The sequence below is a fragment of the Arvicola amphibius genome, chromosome 3, assembly GCF_903992535.2.
Source record: "Arvicola amphibius chromosome 3, mArvAmp1.2, whole genome shotgun sequence".
In the NCBI taxonomy this organism is placed as follows: domain Eukaryota; kingdom Metazoa; phylum Chordata; class Mammalia; order Rodentia; family Cricetidae; genus Arvicola; species Arvicola amphibius.
The window spans coordinates 22,229,639-22,241,256 of NC_052049.1; the positions used below are offsets into that span (position 1 = coordinate 22,229,639).

The 11,618-nt window shown below is 41.2% G+C and overlaps 1 protein-coding gene across 1 annotated transcript; it reads left to right on the forward strand.

The window, feature by feature from the left end:
- Positions 1-1,406: 1,406 nt before the first annotated feature.
- Positions 1,407-10,834, forward strand: Sub1 (SUB1 regulator of transcription). The gene is made up of 5 exons (XM_038324088.2): positions 1,407-1,522; positions 3,574-3,646; positions 6,698-6,820; positions 8,207-8,315; positions 10,506-10,834. Exons 2-5 carry the CDS (start codon positions 3,575-3,577, stop codon positions 10,583-10,585), a joined length of 384 nt encoding a protein of 127 aa, XP_038180016.1. The 5' UTR covers positions 1,407-1,522; position 3,574; the 3' UTR covers positions 10,586-10,834.
- Positions 10,835-11,618: the final 784 nt, after the last annotated feature.

Here is an 11,618-nt window from a genome sequence, read left to right on the forward strand (position 1 = left end):
ATGTTTTACATTTTTGTTTATTTTTTTATTTTAATGTTTATCGAAGTATACCTATACAATGTAAATACAGGCACAAATTTTAAGTGAAATTTTGTATCTGTGAATTCCAGTCCTGATGAAGCTATTTCAGTACCAGGCAGATCCCTCCTTATTGCCCAGAGCGATCTTCTCCAGGGCAGCCGGTGTGTATGTTTGCCTATGTTTAGAGCTTCATAGACAAGGAACTCTCCCTTGTTTCGTCCCTCCCCCCCCCCCCCCCACATGGTTGCTCTAGCTGGGCACTGTTCTCAGCAGGGGAGGGCTGGGCACTTCCTCACCCTTAGTAGGTAGTGTGAGTCAATACAGGGTTTGAATCATTTATTAACTTTGTAGCTGTGTAACAGGAGACAATGTTACAACTTTGGAGTATTAGGATAATCAGTATCCGTAAAATGCTTCATGGTAAACCTTTGTGATAAACAGCTCTATATTCATTGCCGCCTACAGTAGGAAACCATCGAACACATCTTTAACAATCTGCTTGTGGAATGGATTTCGTCTGTTACTCTGTATCTGTGTGCAGACAATGAAAAGGGGGTGAAGATTCAGTATGGCTCCCAGATTCGGTCTCCAGTACTTAGCGCCTGTTATTCTAGGCTGGTGGTGAGGCAGGGCATCAAGTCCGGGGGGGGGGGGGGCCTGTGGAGGAGAAAGCTTCTGGGAGAAAGGGAATACAGGACCGGGCCAGGGTAAGAGGGAGCCTCCCCTCCCCCAGGATACACCCTGGCCTTCCCCAACCAGGCTTCACTCACTTTTCCCCGCCTCCACAATAAGGTCCTCAGATTATGGCTATATCAGAGCATTAATTCACTGATTAGGACAGAGCCCTAAGAATCCAATCTTGTGAAAAGGCCATCAGTTGACAACCTAGGTCCCCAACACATGAGCCCACAGAGGGCATTTGATATTCAAACCACAACGACTTTGTACCCCCAGAACTTCATTTTAGGAATAAAGTTGCAGGCGGGTGAGATCTGCAAGATTTCTTGGACCTCCTGGGATTAAATCCTGAACCACTGGATTTTAGCAGCCTGAGCCACAGATTAAAGGTGGAACAGTAAGATTCTTTGTGGGCAAATGGATCAACACGTTGGTCTTAATCAACATAGCTCCTTCATTTCAGTACAGCGTTTATTTAGCAATCACTAAGCTCCCTCATTCATGTTTCATTTGTACCTCACTATCTTTCAGGTCAGGCCCAATCTCTATGGCATCTCACTGCGGCGCCATCTCCCATTTTTAGGAGCGTCCATTTCAGGATCGGCGGCGGTCCCTTTAAGGCCCTGGAAAGGGCCGGCTGCGGGTTGGGCGGAGAGGCCCCGCCCCGTCACGTGTCCTCCGTGCCATAGGGCGGAGCCAGAGCCTCTAAATTGCCGTCACTTCCGACTCTCTGTCAGTCCGGAGCGGGCGAGGGAGCGAGCTAGGGGCTGTTGGACTGCAGTAGCGGAGCGAGCCGGAGGCTGTTGGACTGCAGGAGCCGAACGTGAGTACGCGGGACCCCAGGCCCGTTCTTCGAGGCCGCGATCGGGCTGATCCCTTTTCCCCGCCGGGCTGCCGCGGAGCCTTCGCTCCCCGTGCCCGCCCCGGCTGAGAGAAACGGCAGTCTAGACGGACCTCCGTTCTTCCCCGCGCCTCCGCGCCCCGGGCCTCGTGTGGCGGCGGCGCCGGGAGCCGAACCGAAGCGGTGGTCGCGGGCGGTCGCGGGCGGGCGGGGAGGCGCGAGCGGTGGCCACGCGCCCCTAGGACAATGTGGCGGGACACCGGGCGGAGGCTCGCGGACCACCGGCTCGGGAAGGCCTCGGGGACGGTGGCCCCGGGCGCCGGGGTGAGGGGCGGGGGGCGCGCCTTGGCGCACAAGGCCAGCCTCCGGGACGGCGAGGATAAGATGGCGCTGGCGCAAGGCCCTCCTCGCCCGCACGCTCTCGGCGCCCCACGCCCCCTTCCTCAGACCGGTTGGAGCCCCAGCCCTCGCCGCGAGGCCTAGAGGAGCTTCCGGGCCGCGACCCCCACGCGCCCCGCGCCTTCCCACTCTCGAGTGCGCTGCCCCCTGCGATGTTGTCACCTCTCCTCCCCCCCTCAAGTCACCGAATGATCCGTGTAAACGCTACAGTTTCCTCTTTAGTTATCATTTGCTGGAATCACGTAGCCCCCGACCCCCAACGAAACCAACCCAGTAAAGCTTCATGAAAGTTAAAAGTCAAAGTTTAAGGGAAGGGCGGGCTTTCGTTCCCATTACACTGTTTTCTTACTGGGTAGATTTAGGTTAGATAATGACGTGGTTCTTTGAAACAATTTTAGTTCCCTAGACAGCTTTTCGTAATGGCAGATAGATAAGGCTGGCAGCTTACATGAAAAAATGTGTATGTTCACGTTAATAATCTTTTCAAAACAGGTTTTTTGCGGTAGTTACGTGAACAACTTCCTTGGGAAACTAACTTGATTTTGGCGACTAGGTTGTGAAATGGAGCAGCCAGAGGAAAAGCAAACGAAACTGGTTATGCGCCTTGCTGCTACCTCCCGTGTTTCCTCCTAAAGGGCCAGTTGTGTTCAGTATGGTCGTGGTCGTGCTGACTTGATTGGAGCGTTTTGAATTTAATGGTCAGGATTTGGATAGCTCACTTTGGCCTTGATCTTCTGTTTTGGAACATTGAATGCCAGTTTGGTTTAGAGAGCTGGGTTACAATTTTTTGACGTGGGAGGGGAAAATCTGAAGTCTATTTCTTTACAAAGAGGGTTGTGTTATTAGGCCCTTTAATCCATACATACTTTGGTAATTAGATTTTTGCCACCTGGTATAAGAATCTTGAAAAGGAAGTAGAACATGCTTTAGGATTCCTTGAAAATTGGGTTAGACTTAAGATAGTATGCCTGTTTTATGCTTGGGCGTTAAGTAAACAGCAAGCGCTGTTTACCTCTCTGGTGGTTTTGCTCTGCACATAGAACCCTCAAATTTTACTTATTTACTAAAGTAGAAAAAGCAGTGCAAAATGCTGTGAACTGAGTGTAACATGAACTCTGATTGTGCAGGCTACAAGGTGAAAGTTAGTGTCTACAAATCAGGTAAGAGATGATTAATAATGGTGGAATTAATTAGGTATCACACTTTGATAGACAAGCTGTTTTTCTTATGTTGGAGGTGGTCTTCTAATTCTACATTAGTTTTTACCCTAGTGTGAGTGGAATTACTTATATTTCTTTTGACTTTAAAGTAATTGTTCTCAGCCGCTTTCTTACAGTCTACCCATAAACTTTATAACCCCTCTAAAATCTATTCTTGAAAAGACCCATTGACTTGGAGAAAGAGGTGAAGGAATGTGCACATGGCTTTTATTTCTTTGTCCTGAGTTCAGAGTATTTGGCTGTGTTTGTTATTTGCAATTTAGACATGGGTCCAGTGTGTAATGACTCCAGTACCACAAAATGGCAGAATGAGCCATGGAACTTTTTTTTTTTTTTTTTGATGACTGGAAGAGAGCTAAGATGAAGATAATAGAACATCGTGTAAATTATTCATATAATGTATTTTTCTTTCAGAATGCCTAAATCAAAGGAACTTGTTTCTTCAAGCTCTTCAGGCAGTGATTCTGACAGCGAGGTTGAAAAAAAGGTAAATTTTACTGTATACCAAGTAGTTTTATTGTACCAAATTTGTAGTACATTAATTCCTCTATAATGCTGGCATTCAGTTTGGAAGTGAAAAACTCGTTAAGTCTTTTTAGATATATTTTTTATTTTTTTGTTTTGTTTTGTTTTTTGAGATAGGGTTTCCCTGTAGTTTTTAGAGCCTGTCCTGGAACTAGCTCTTGTAGACCAGGCTGGCCTCCATCTCAGAGATCCGCCTGCCTCTGCCTCCCGAGTGCTGGGATTAAAGGCCTGCGCCACCACTGCCCGGCTTTTAGATCTGTTTTGCTACATATTCTTGACTACCTCCAACTACCTCAGATTTCCCTGAGTTCTGGGATTGTGCTACCAATGCTGGGTTCAGAATGTAAGAGAGAGAATCTGCAAGGGTATTTTTGTAAAGGTAGATGGCAAATGGGCTGCTTGAGTGGAGTACGAGCTTCTAAACTCATTTGCAGGCATTAAGCCAGACATTAGAGGTTGTCTTTGTGCTGTTCTTCTGGTCCTAGTGCATCCCAGGCAAGTGCTCACAACTCCTACCCCTCTCTTTACTTTTTAAAGACAGGGTCTCAATAAGTTCTCCGAACTGACCTTGGACTCTTGTCTGTATGCCTTAATCTCATGAGTAGCTGTGAGTATAGGCCCAGCTCAGACAAGTCTTCTATTGAGCACCTTTAGTAACCTAAAGTCACAGGAATGTTTTTTTAGACTCTAGAGCACTAGAATTTTAATAAGGTTGAAGACACTACTTTACCATTATTTAGAAATCTGTGTCATTCAAAAATCTGCTTAGTCTAGGCTGTTGAGGTGGCTGGCTCAGTGGGTAAAGAAAGGCTCTTGCCACCAAACCTGACAACCTGAGTTTGGTCCCTGTTCATCTACAACTATACCAAGAGAACCAACTATGCCAAGTTTGCCCTCTGACCTCATGTATCACATACAAGCATCACAAGTTCTGTATGCACAAAATAATAGTAATAAATAAAATTTCCAAAAATCTGCCTAATGTGTAGATAGTCACTATTGGGCTGCATGACTGAAGTTTTGAATGAAAACATTTTTTGATGGCTTTCTCAGTCATTGCTCCCCCCTTATTACTGAGTTTTAGTACATTTTAAGTGTGAAAGATAATTGCTTTTAGTAAAGTCATCCAGCACAGCAAACACAAAATTATCCATTTTGTCAGAATAAGCTTTTTCTGCATTAGGTGACAGCAATTTTGTCAGTTTCATTCCACTTAATTGATCACATCAGTGAAGTGTAACGGAGCAGCCCATCTTGTGGTCAAGACTTCCTTCCACACAGCTGTATCTTGATAGAAATTTATATCTGGGTAAACATTCATATCCAGGAAATCGAACAAATCGCATTCATCCTTATTTGTTTACTTGTTTTGTGGAAAAAGTAATTAGTAAGTAATTAGTAGACCTATGGTTTGCAAATGTTTAAAAGCAGCAAGCAGGGACAGTGATGTAGTTCAGTTTTGGTAGATTGCTGGTCTACCACTCAGGAAGCCCTAGGTTTGATCCCCAGCACTGTGAAGGTGGAAGCAGGAGAATCAGAAGTTCAAGGTCACCTGGGATACTGGGGACCCTGTTTTATGAATTTTTTTTAAACAACAGCTGCTCTCTTCCCTGCTTCTTTAATTTCCTTTCTTTTTTCTTTTTTTTTTAATTTTTAATTCTATCTATCTATCTATCTATCTATCTATCTATCATCTATCTATCTATCTATCTATCTATCTATCTATCTATCTATCTATCTATCTGTTTATCTATTTTGTTTTTCTGCCTACTTTGTACTACCTAACAGAAGGAAGTTCTTTATAGGGAAATTTGGGGAAGTTGGAGCCTATGAAAGTAAAGATAGACTATAGAACCATTTATAAGGTTAAAATGAGGAAGGGTTTAATCTTCATACATAGAGCTATTCTTGAAAAAATCGTCTTAAAATTTGTATCAGTGTAACATTTAAGTATGTTTATGTAAGTAACTTATAGTGACATTATTTGCTGGGCATGCACCGGTCCACAGAATTGCCTTCTGCTTTCTGAGCTGAGTTTTGTAGTTTAGTACTTTTAATTCTGTAAGTGTAAGCACTTATGTAAATGCGTCCATGCTTTTTATTTCATAGCTTACTTAAGTGCGTTCTTAACCTAGCTTTATCAAATTTAACACAGTAAGTTTAGTAACGTTGAAATAGTAGTTTGTACTTGTCCACTAAGAAGGAACATTCTGCCCTCTACTGTTTGGGCTGGGAACTTACATGTTTTTTTCTTTCTTTTTTCTTTTAATGCTTTTATGCTAGTGTTGCTTCTAAAATATAAGATTGAGTGCTAGTCTTAACATATTACTACCTATCTTCAGTATTCTTTGTGTTGAAGTTCTGAGTTGTTGAGCTTCATTGCTGGCATAAAATAACTTCCCTTTCCTAAGCACATGTTGCAACACTCCCCTCTTCCAGCCTTCCAACAGGCTTCATTGTGTAGGCCTGGCAAGCCTGGAGCTTGCTGTGTAGCCCAGAATGGAAGTGAAGCATACATTCTTGAGAACAGTTCAGATTCCTTTTGGAATTGACAAGGAGTTAATAAATATTCATATCTTAGTCATAGATATGCTGTTGTTGTTGTTGTTGTTATTATTATTATTATTATTATTATTATTATTATTATTATTTTGAGACAGTCACTGTCTATAGCCTAGGCTGTCCTAGATCTTCAGGGTGTACCACCATTTTTTTTTTTTTTAAGTAAAGGAAAGCTTTTGGTAGATTTGTGGTTTCCAAAAGTTTATTCAAAAATTGTAGGCTTTCTAAGAAGTAGTGTATAGATTCTGGTCCACAAAATCACTGTTCTAATATCTGAAGTATCTTTAGAGTTTCTGAGAAGAGTTTAGAGACACAATTATTAGTTGTAATTGCAAACTAGCGTCATGTTAATTTTTGTTATGTATGTATTTCTTTTAATGAATCAAGAAACTTTTTGGTTCTTTAACTCTTTTGAATTCGACATGTGTGTGTTCTTACCTTTTCTTTTCAGTTAAAGAGGAAAAAGCAAGTGGTTCCAGAAAAGCCTGTGAAGAAGCAAAAGCCTGGTGAGACTTCTAGAGCGTTGGCATCTTCCAAGCAGAGTAGCAGTAGCAGAGATGATAACATGTTTCAGGTAAAGTTGGATTGCATTTAGAGGAAACAGCTTTGCTTTAGCTGAAGAACACTAGAAGTGTCTTGATCTGAAGCACATTGTAGTCTCTGTGTTGTAATCCTCTTCTAATGATTATTTTTATTTTTAAAAAGTTTTATTTATTTATTTTATGTATTTGATTGCTCTGTTGACTTTTTGCCAGAAGAGGGCATCAGATCCCACCATAGATGGTTGTGAGCCACCATGTGGTTGCTGGGAGTTGAACTCCAAACTTCTGGAAGAGTAGTCAGTGCTCTTAACCACCGAGCCTTCTCTCCAGTCCCAGACTAATGATTTTTAACAAACAAGTAGGAAATAAAGGCAAATTGTTCAGTTCTGGGCTATTGGTAAAGTCTAAAAGTCTTTAGTTTTGCTGTATTTAAACAATGCAAACCTAAATGTTATAGAAATCCAAAAGAAGATTTAGAAGTGCACATTTGGGAAGCAGATTTGAGTAGGTCTGAGTATTTGGCTCAAAAGTATAAGTTTGATAGTATTTGAGAGAAATGGCCTAACTTCTGCTTCATAAGAAACAGAAGCCTGGGGATATAGCTTCTACTTAACTGTTGTTAATAGTGCAGTTAAGAATGTGGATGTGCAAATATCTTTTGGGAGACCCTACTTCCAGTCTTTTGGATGTATGATAATGTACCTTTTCAAGTTTCAGTTAGTGATAGAGCACATTTACAATAAGGGTCCTATGGGATTGGTACCATAGTATGTAAGCTGTCTCACTAAGTACTTATTGATGTTCACACAGGAGACTTTGTCTGAGCATGCATTTCTCAGAATATACCCAGTCTGTTAAGTAGTACTTGAGAGTTATATACCCTAAAGTGGCCTTATTGGAGTATGTCATGTCTCTGTTTTTGTCACAGGGCATCTGTTTTATTTACTTTAGCAGCTGTGTTATTAATAATTTCCATAGATTTAAAAGTGAGGCTGAAGGGAGAGAGCTCAGTAGGTGGAAGTACTTGTGCAAGCATGAGGATCTGAGTTTGAGTCCTCAGCAGCCACATCAGGTATTTGGATTTGGTTGTAGATGTCATATTTCCTGCACTGGAGTGCAGAGACAGGCAGGTCCTGAGTACTCTGTGGCCAGCCAACTTACCTTAACAGTGAGCTTCTAGGCAAGGCAGAGAATGAGAAAGACACCTGAAAGTCATTGTCAGGATGTCATATGTGGACACATGTGCATGTTATTCCCCTGTGTGGAAATTGGAGATTTGCTTTGTTTCCTTATGTCTTTCTAAGCAGTGATTTTCCCTTGGTTACAGTTGAGTACTTATTCTCGGGATTATAAGTGCCATTAACCTGCAGCAAGTTGTGAATTGCTCTCTTTATGAGTTTCTTTTTTCCCTTTGCTAGATTGGGAAGATGAGATACGTCAGTGTTCGGGACTTTAAAGGAAAAATTCTAATTGATATTAGAGAATATTGGATGGATTCGGAAGGTGAAATGAAACCAGGAAGAAAAGGTAAAGTTTTATTTCTTCAGTTTGATATTAGTGTTGACTGCATGCAGGGTGAAGACAGGTCAAGAATTGGCATTAATTGGTTGATCCTTTTAAAATGAAATGTAATGAATCCTACTGCTACTTTAAGTTGATTGTTAACTTACTTTCTTTTTGATTTTACATCATTTCTGAGGCAGATTAGTTACTACTTGGGAAATTTTAAAATGAGAAACAGAAAAATCCTGGGTTTAGTGTTTCCCTTTGGATTTAGCTCCAACAGGCTCTTCTTGAGGACAGAATTCTTCAAGTAGGTCTCTGTCCATTTACTGTTGGTGATTCGCCCAGTTGCAAACCTCTTAGCATGTAGAAACATTTTATTCTGTTACTAAGTAGCTAGAAAACATTGGTTGAACCAACTTGTATTAAGTTACTTTTCTTGTGATAAAATATGGGACAAAAGCAACATGAGGGAGAAAGGGTTTATTTTGGCTCAGTTTGAAGGCACATGGCAGCTGTCACATGGGGCCCGGTCAGGAAGTAGAGAGATGAGGGCCTGCTGCTTGGTCTCTCCCTCTTATCAAGCCTGGGTCCTTAGTTGGGATGGTGTCACCCACATTTAGGGTGGGTCCTCCTCCTTTAGTTAACCTGCCTGTCTGCAAACACCCTCCTCGACACACCCAGCCGTGTGCTCATGATGGTTCTATCAGGTTGATAGTCCAAGATTAACTGTTAACTTGTCACTCCTGCGCTAGGGAGCAACACTAGTGAGACCTGTTGGCAAAGGCATGCACATAGAAGTAGAAGGAGACTAGTTGGGAAGAGGAAGGTAATCAAGAGGAGTAGGAAAGGGGGTGCTAGAGATTGGAGTGGGCGGTGAACACAATCAAAAAACATTATTTACATGTACGAAAATGTCATAGTGAGACTTTTTGTATATTAGTATGCTAATAAACTTCTAAAAAAGATTAACCACTACACAGCCTAAATTTGTGCTGTTAAGTGCTCTGGGCTGATCTTGGGCCAGTAAGGTATGGTGTCTTAGCAGGTAAAGAAAGGCACTTGTGCCAAGCCTGATGATCCCCAGGGCTCCCCAGGGCCCAAGAGGTAGAAGGAGAGAGTGGATACTACTTTTGCTGCTTTAAACTGTTGGATAGGTGGGCCACACATGTACACATGTGTGCACCCATGAAATAAATGACAATTTTTAATAAAAGGACAAAATATGGTTCTTTCTCCAGTACTATTCTGCATGTTGTCAAAGGTGTCAGATAACACTTACTTCATGCTTCCTCTTTATGTTTGCTGTTTAATTCCTGTCTTAGTTTTCATTCAGGATTTTTCTGGGTGGCTAATGCCAGATTTCGTTCTTTCAAACATTTACTGAAGGAACTCAGCCTTTACTACATGCTATTATTGTATTCTTGCAATTTCATGGTCCCTCGGCAGTTTTCTAAAAAAAAAAAAAAAAAAAAAAAATGTTATTTGCTTATGTATTGTATATTATATGTTAATATGCTAAGGTTTCATATTACCCATTTTAATATATTATAATTACTCTTGGATATGTAAGTCTCAATTACTGATTGGGAAAGTGAGCCTAGAAAATGCAGCTAGTGAAGGTGAGCCTGGGCTTTGCTCCTGGTAGGAATCCAGAGTGTACTCAGAGCTGTATCTGTATTCTGCATTCTACCATGCTTCTTATGAGTCACTCTCTAGGGAGTTTCCCGGAGTGAAATGGGTGCTCATGGAAGAACTCAGCACAAGCCTAACACCTTGAGTTGTGGGATGTGGAACAGTTGTTGACAGTGACAGGATGAAGTAATGGCAGCTTCTTATGCCAAATCTGGTCCTGACTCTTAGCCTGCACATATTTGCGAAATATCTTCAAATTATCATTAGTTCTTACTCGTCACAGTGCATTATGCAGATGTACTGGATACAAACTTGAACCTGGGGTTAACAAAAGATTTTAATATTTCAGTATAGATCTCTCACAAGACCTCAATCGTCTAGTATTGTGCCATTCACAATGGCAGTTTTGAGGCTGATGAAGGAGCTTAGAACTAGAGGAGGGTGTATCTAGATTCTGTCCTCAACACTAAAAAAAAAAAATCTATATAAGTAAAATGTCACTTTTGATAAAGTATTTGGGAATATCAAAATCCCCAAAGCAGCTTGATTTTCACTTTGTATTTCTTAAACTTTGTTTAGGTATTTCTTTAAACATGGAGCAGTGGAGCCAGCTGAAGGAACAGATTTCTGATATCGATGATGCAGTGAGGAAGCTGTGAAATCTGAGCCATATCAAATGTACTGTTGTAGTTGTTGTAGTCTGTCTTTTTACATTGGCTTTTGCTTTCTAAATGTTGTTTTCCAAGCTGTTGTATATTTGGATTGCAGAACAATTTGTAAGGTGAATACTTTTTTTAAATGTGCATTATTAAAATGTTCTGAGTGAAGCTAAATGTCAACTTTATTAAAGACGATTGCTTTGTGCCCCCCTACCTAGTGTAAAATAAAGCCAGATCATTACAATCTTACTGTTGTAGCCTTTTTTGATCAAAAGACTAGTTATTGCTTAAGGCCAAAAGAACAACCTTCGTAGGCATATTCAGAAGGATTTATATTGCATTGAGCTTCTTAGAGGATTGCTTTGGAAAATGCATACTCAGTATCTTTTCAACCAAATTTGTTGAAGTTTGTTCTATACAACAAAACTTTACTTTTTCTTCAGTTTCCCTAATAACGTATTATTTCATGTTCAATTTTTACATCACTCCGTATTTGGGTATATTATGCTGGTTTGGAAAGTCAAACTTTTGTTACTGCCTTCCAAGTCTGCTGTGTTAATATTAGCAGATAGTTGTTTGGTAGCACGACTCGTATGAGAGTGTCAAGCAAGTGTGTGTCATTACTCATGTCTCTGTAGGTGTCGCTTAGACTACAGAACATAGTGACTTTGATGTCTGACGAGCTTTCACTTAGTACACTATTCACACGGGGATGGTGTCTGTAAAGTCAGCTATTAAACTAGATTAGACTTTAGTAAAACTCGTGAAACTTTATTGGCCTACTATTATATTCTAATAATGAGTGTGGATTATATGTACACGTGTCACTGAGCTTTACTGTCATGGTAAGTTATGTGTACAGTTTTTAAGACTTGGCTGTTTAGTCTGGACAAGAGACTCCTAGACTTCATGCTAACTGTTGATTGGTTTTCATGTAACCACAATGATAGGCAGGCATAGATTTTAGGGCTATTGCCTCAGTGAATAGAGCAGTGTTCCTTAGGGAAAGACTGCCTACAAAGAAACTCACCAC

What these genes read in the sequence shown, in the direction of transcription:
- Sub1 (XM_038324088.2), top strand. Translation starts at nt 3,575, where the DNA reads ATGCCTAAATCAAAGGAACTTGTTTCTTCAAGCTCTTCAGGCAGTGAT. An exon ending in ACAGCGAGGTTGAAAAAAAG is followed by an intron (nt 3,647 to 6,697) that starts GTAAATTTTACT and finishes TTTTCTTTTCAG; the next exon opens with TTAAAGAGGAAAAAGCAAGT. An exon ending in GAGATGATAACATGTTTCAG is followed by an intron (nt 6,821 to 8,206) that starts GTAAAGTTGGAT and finishes TCCCTTTGCTAG; the next exon opens with ATTGGGAAGATGAGATACGT.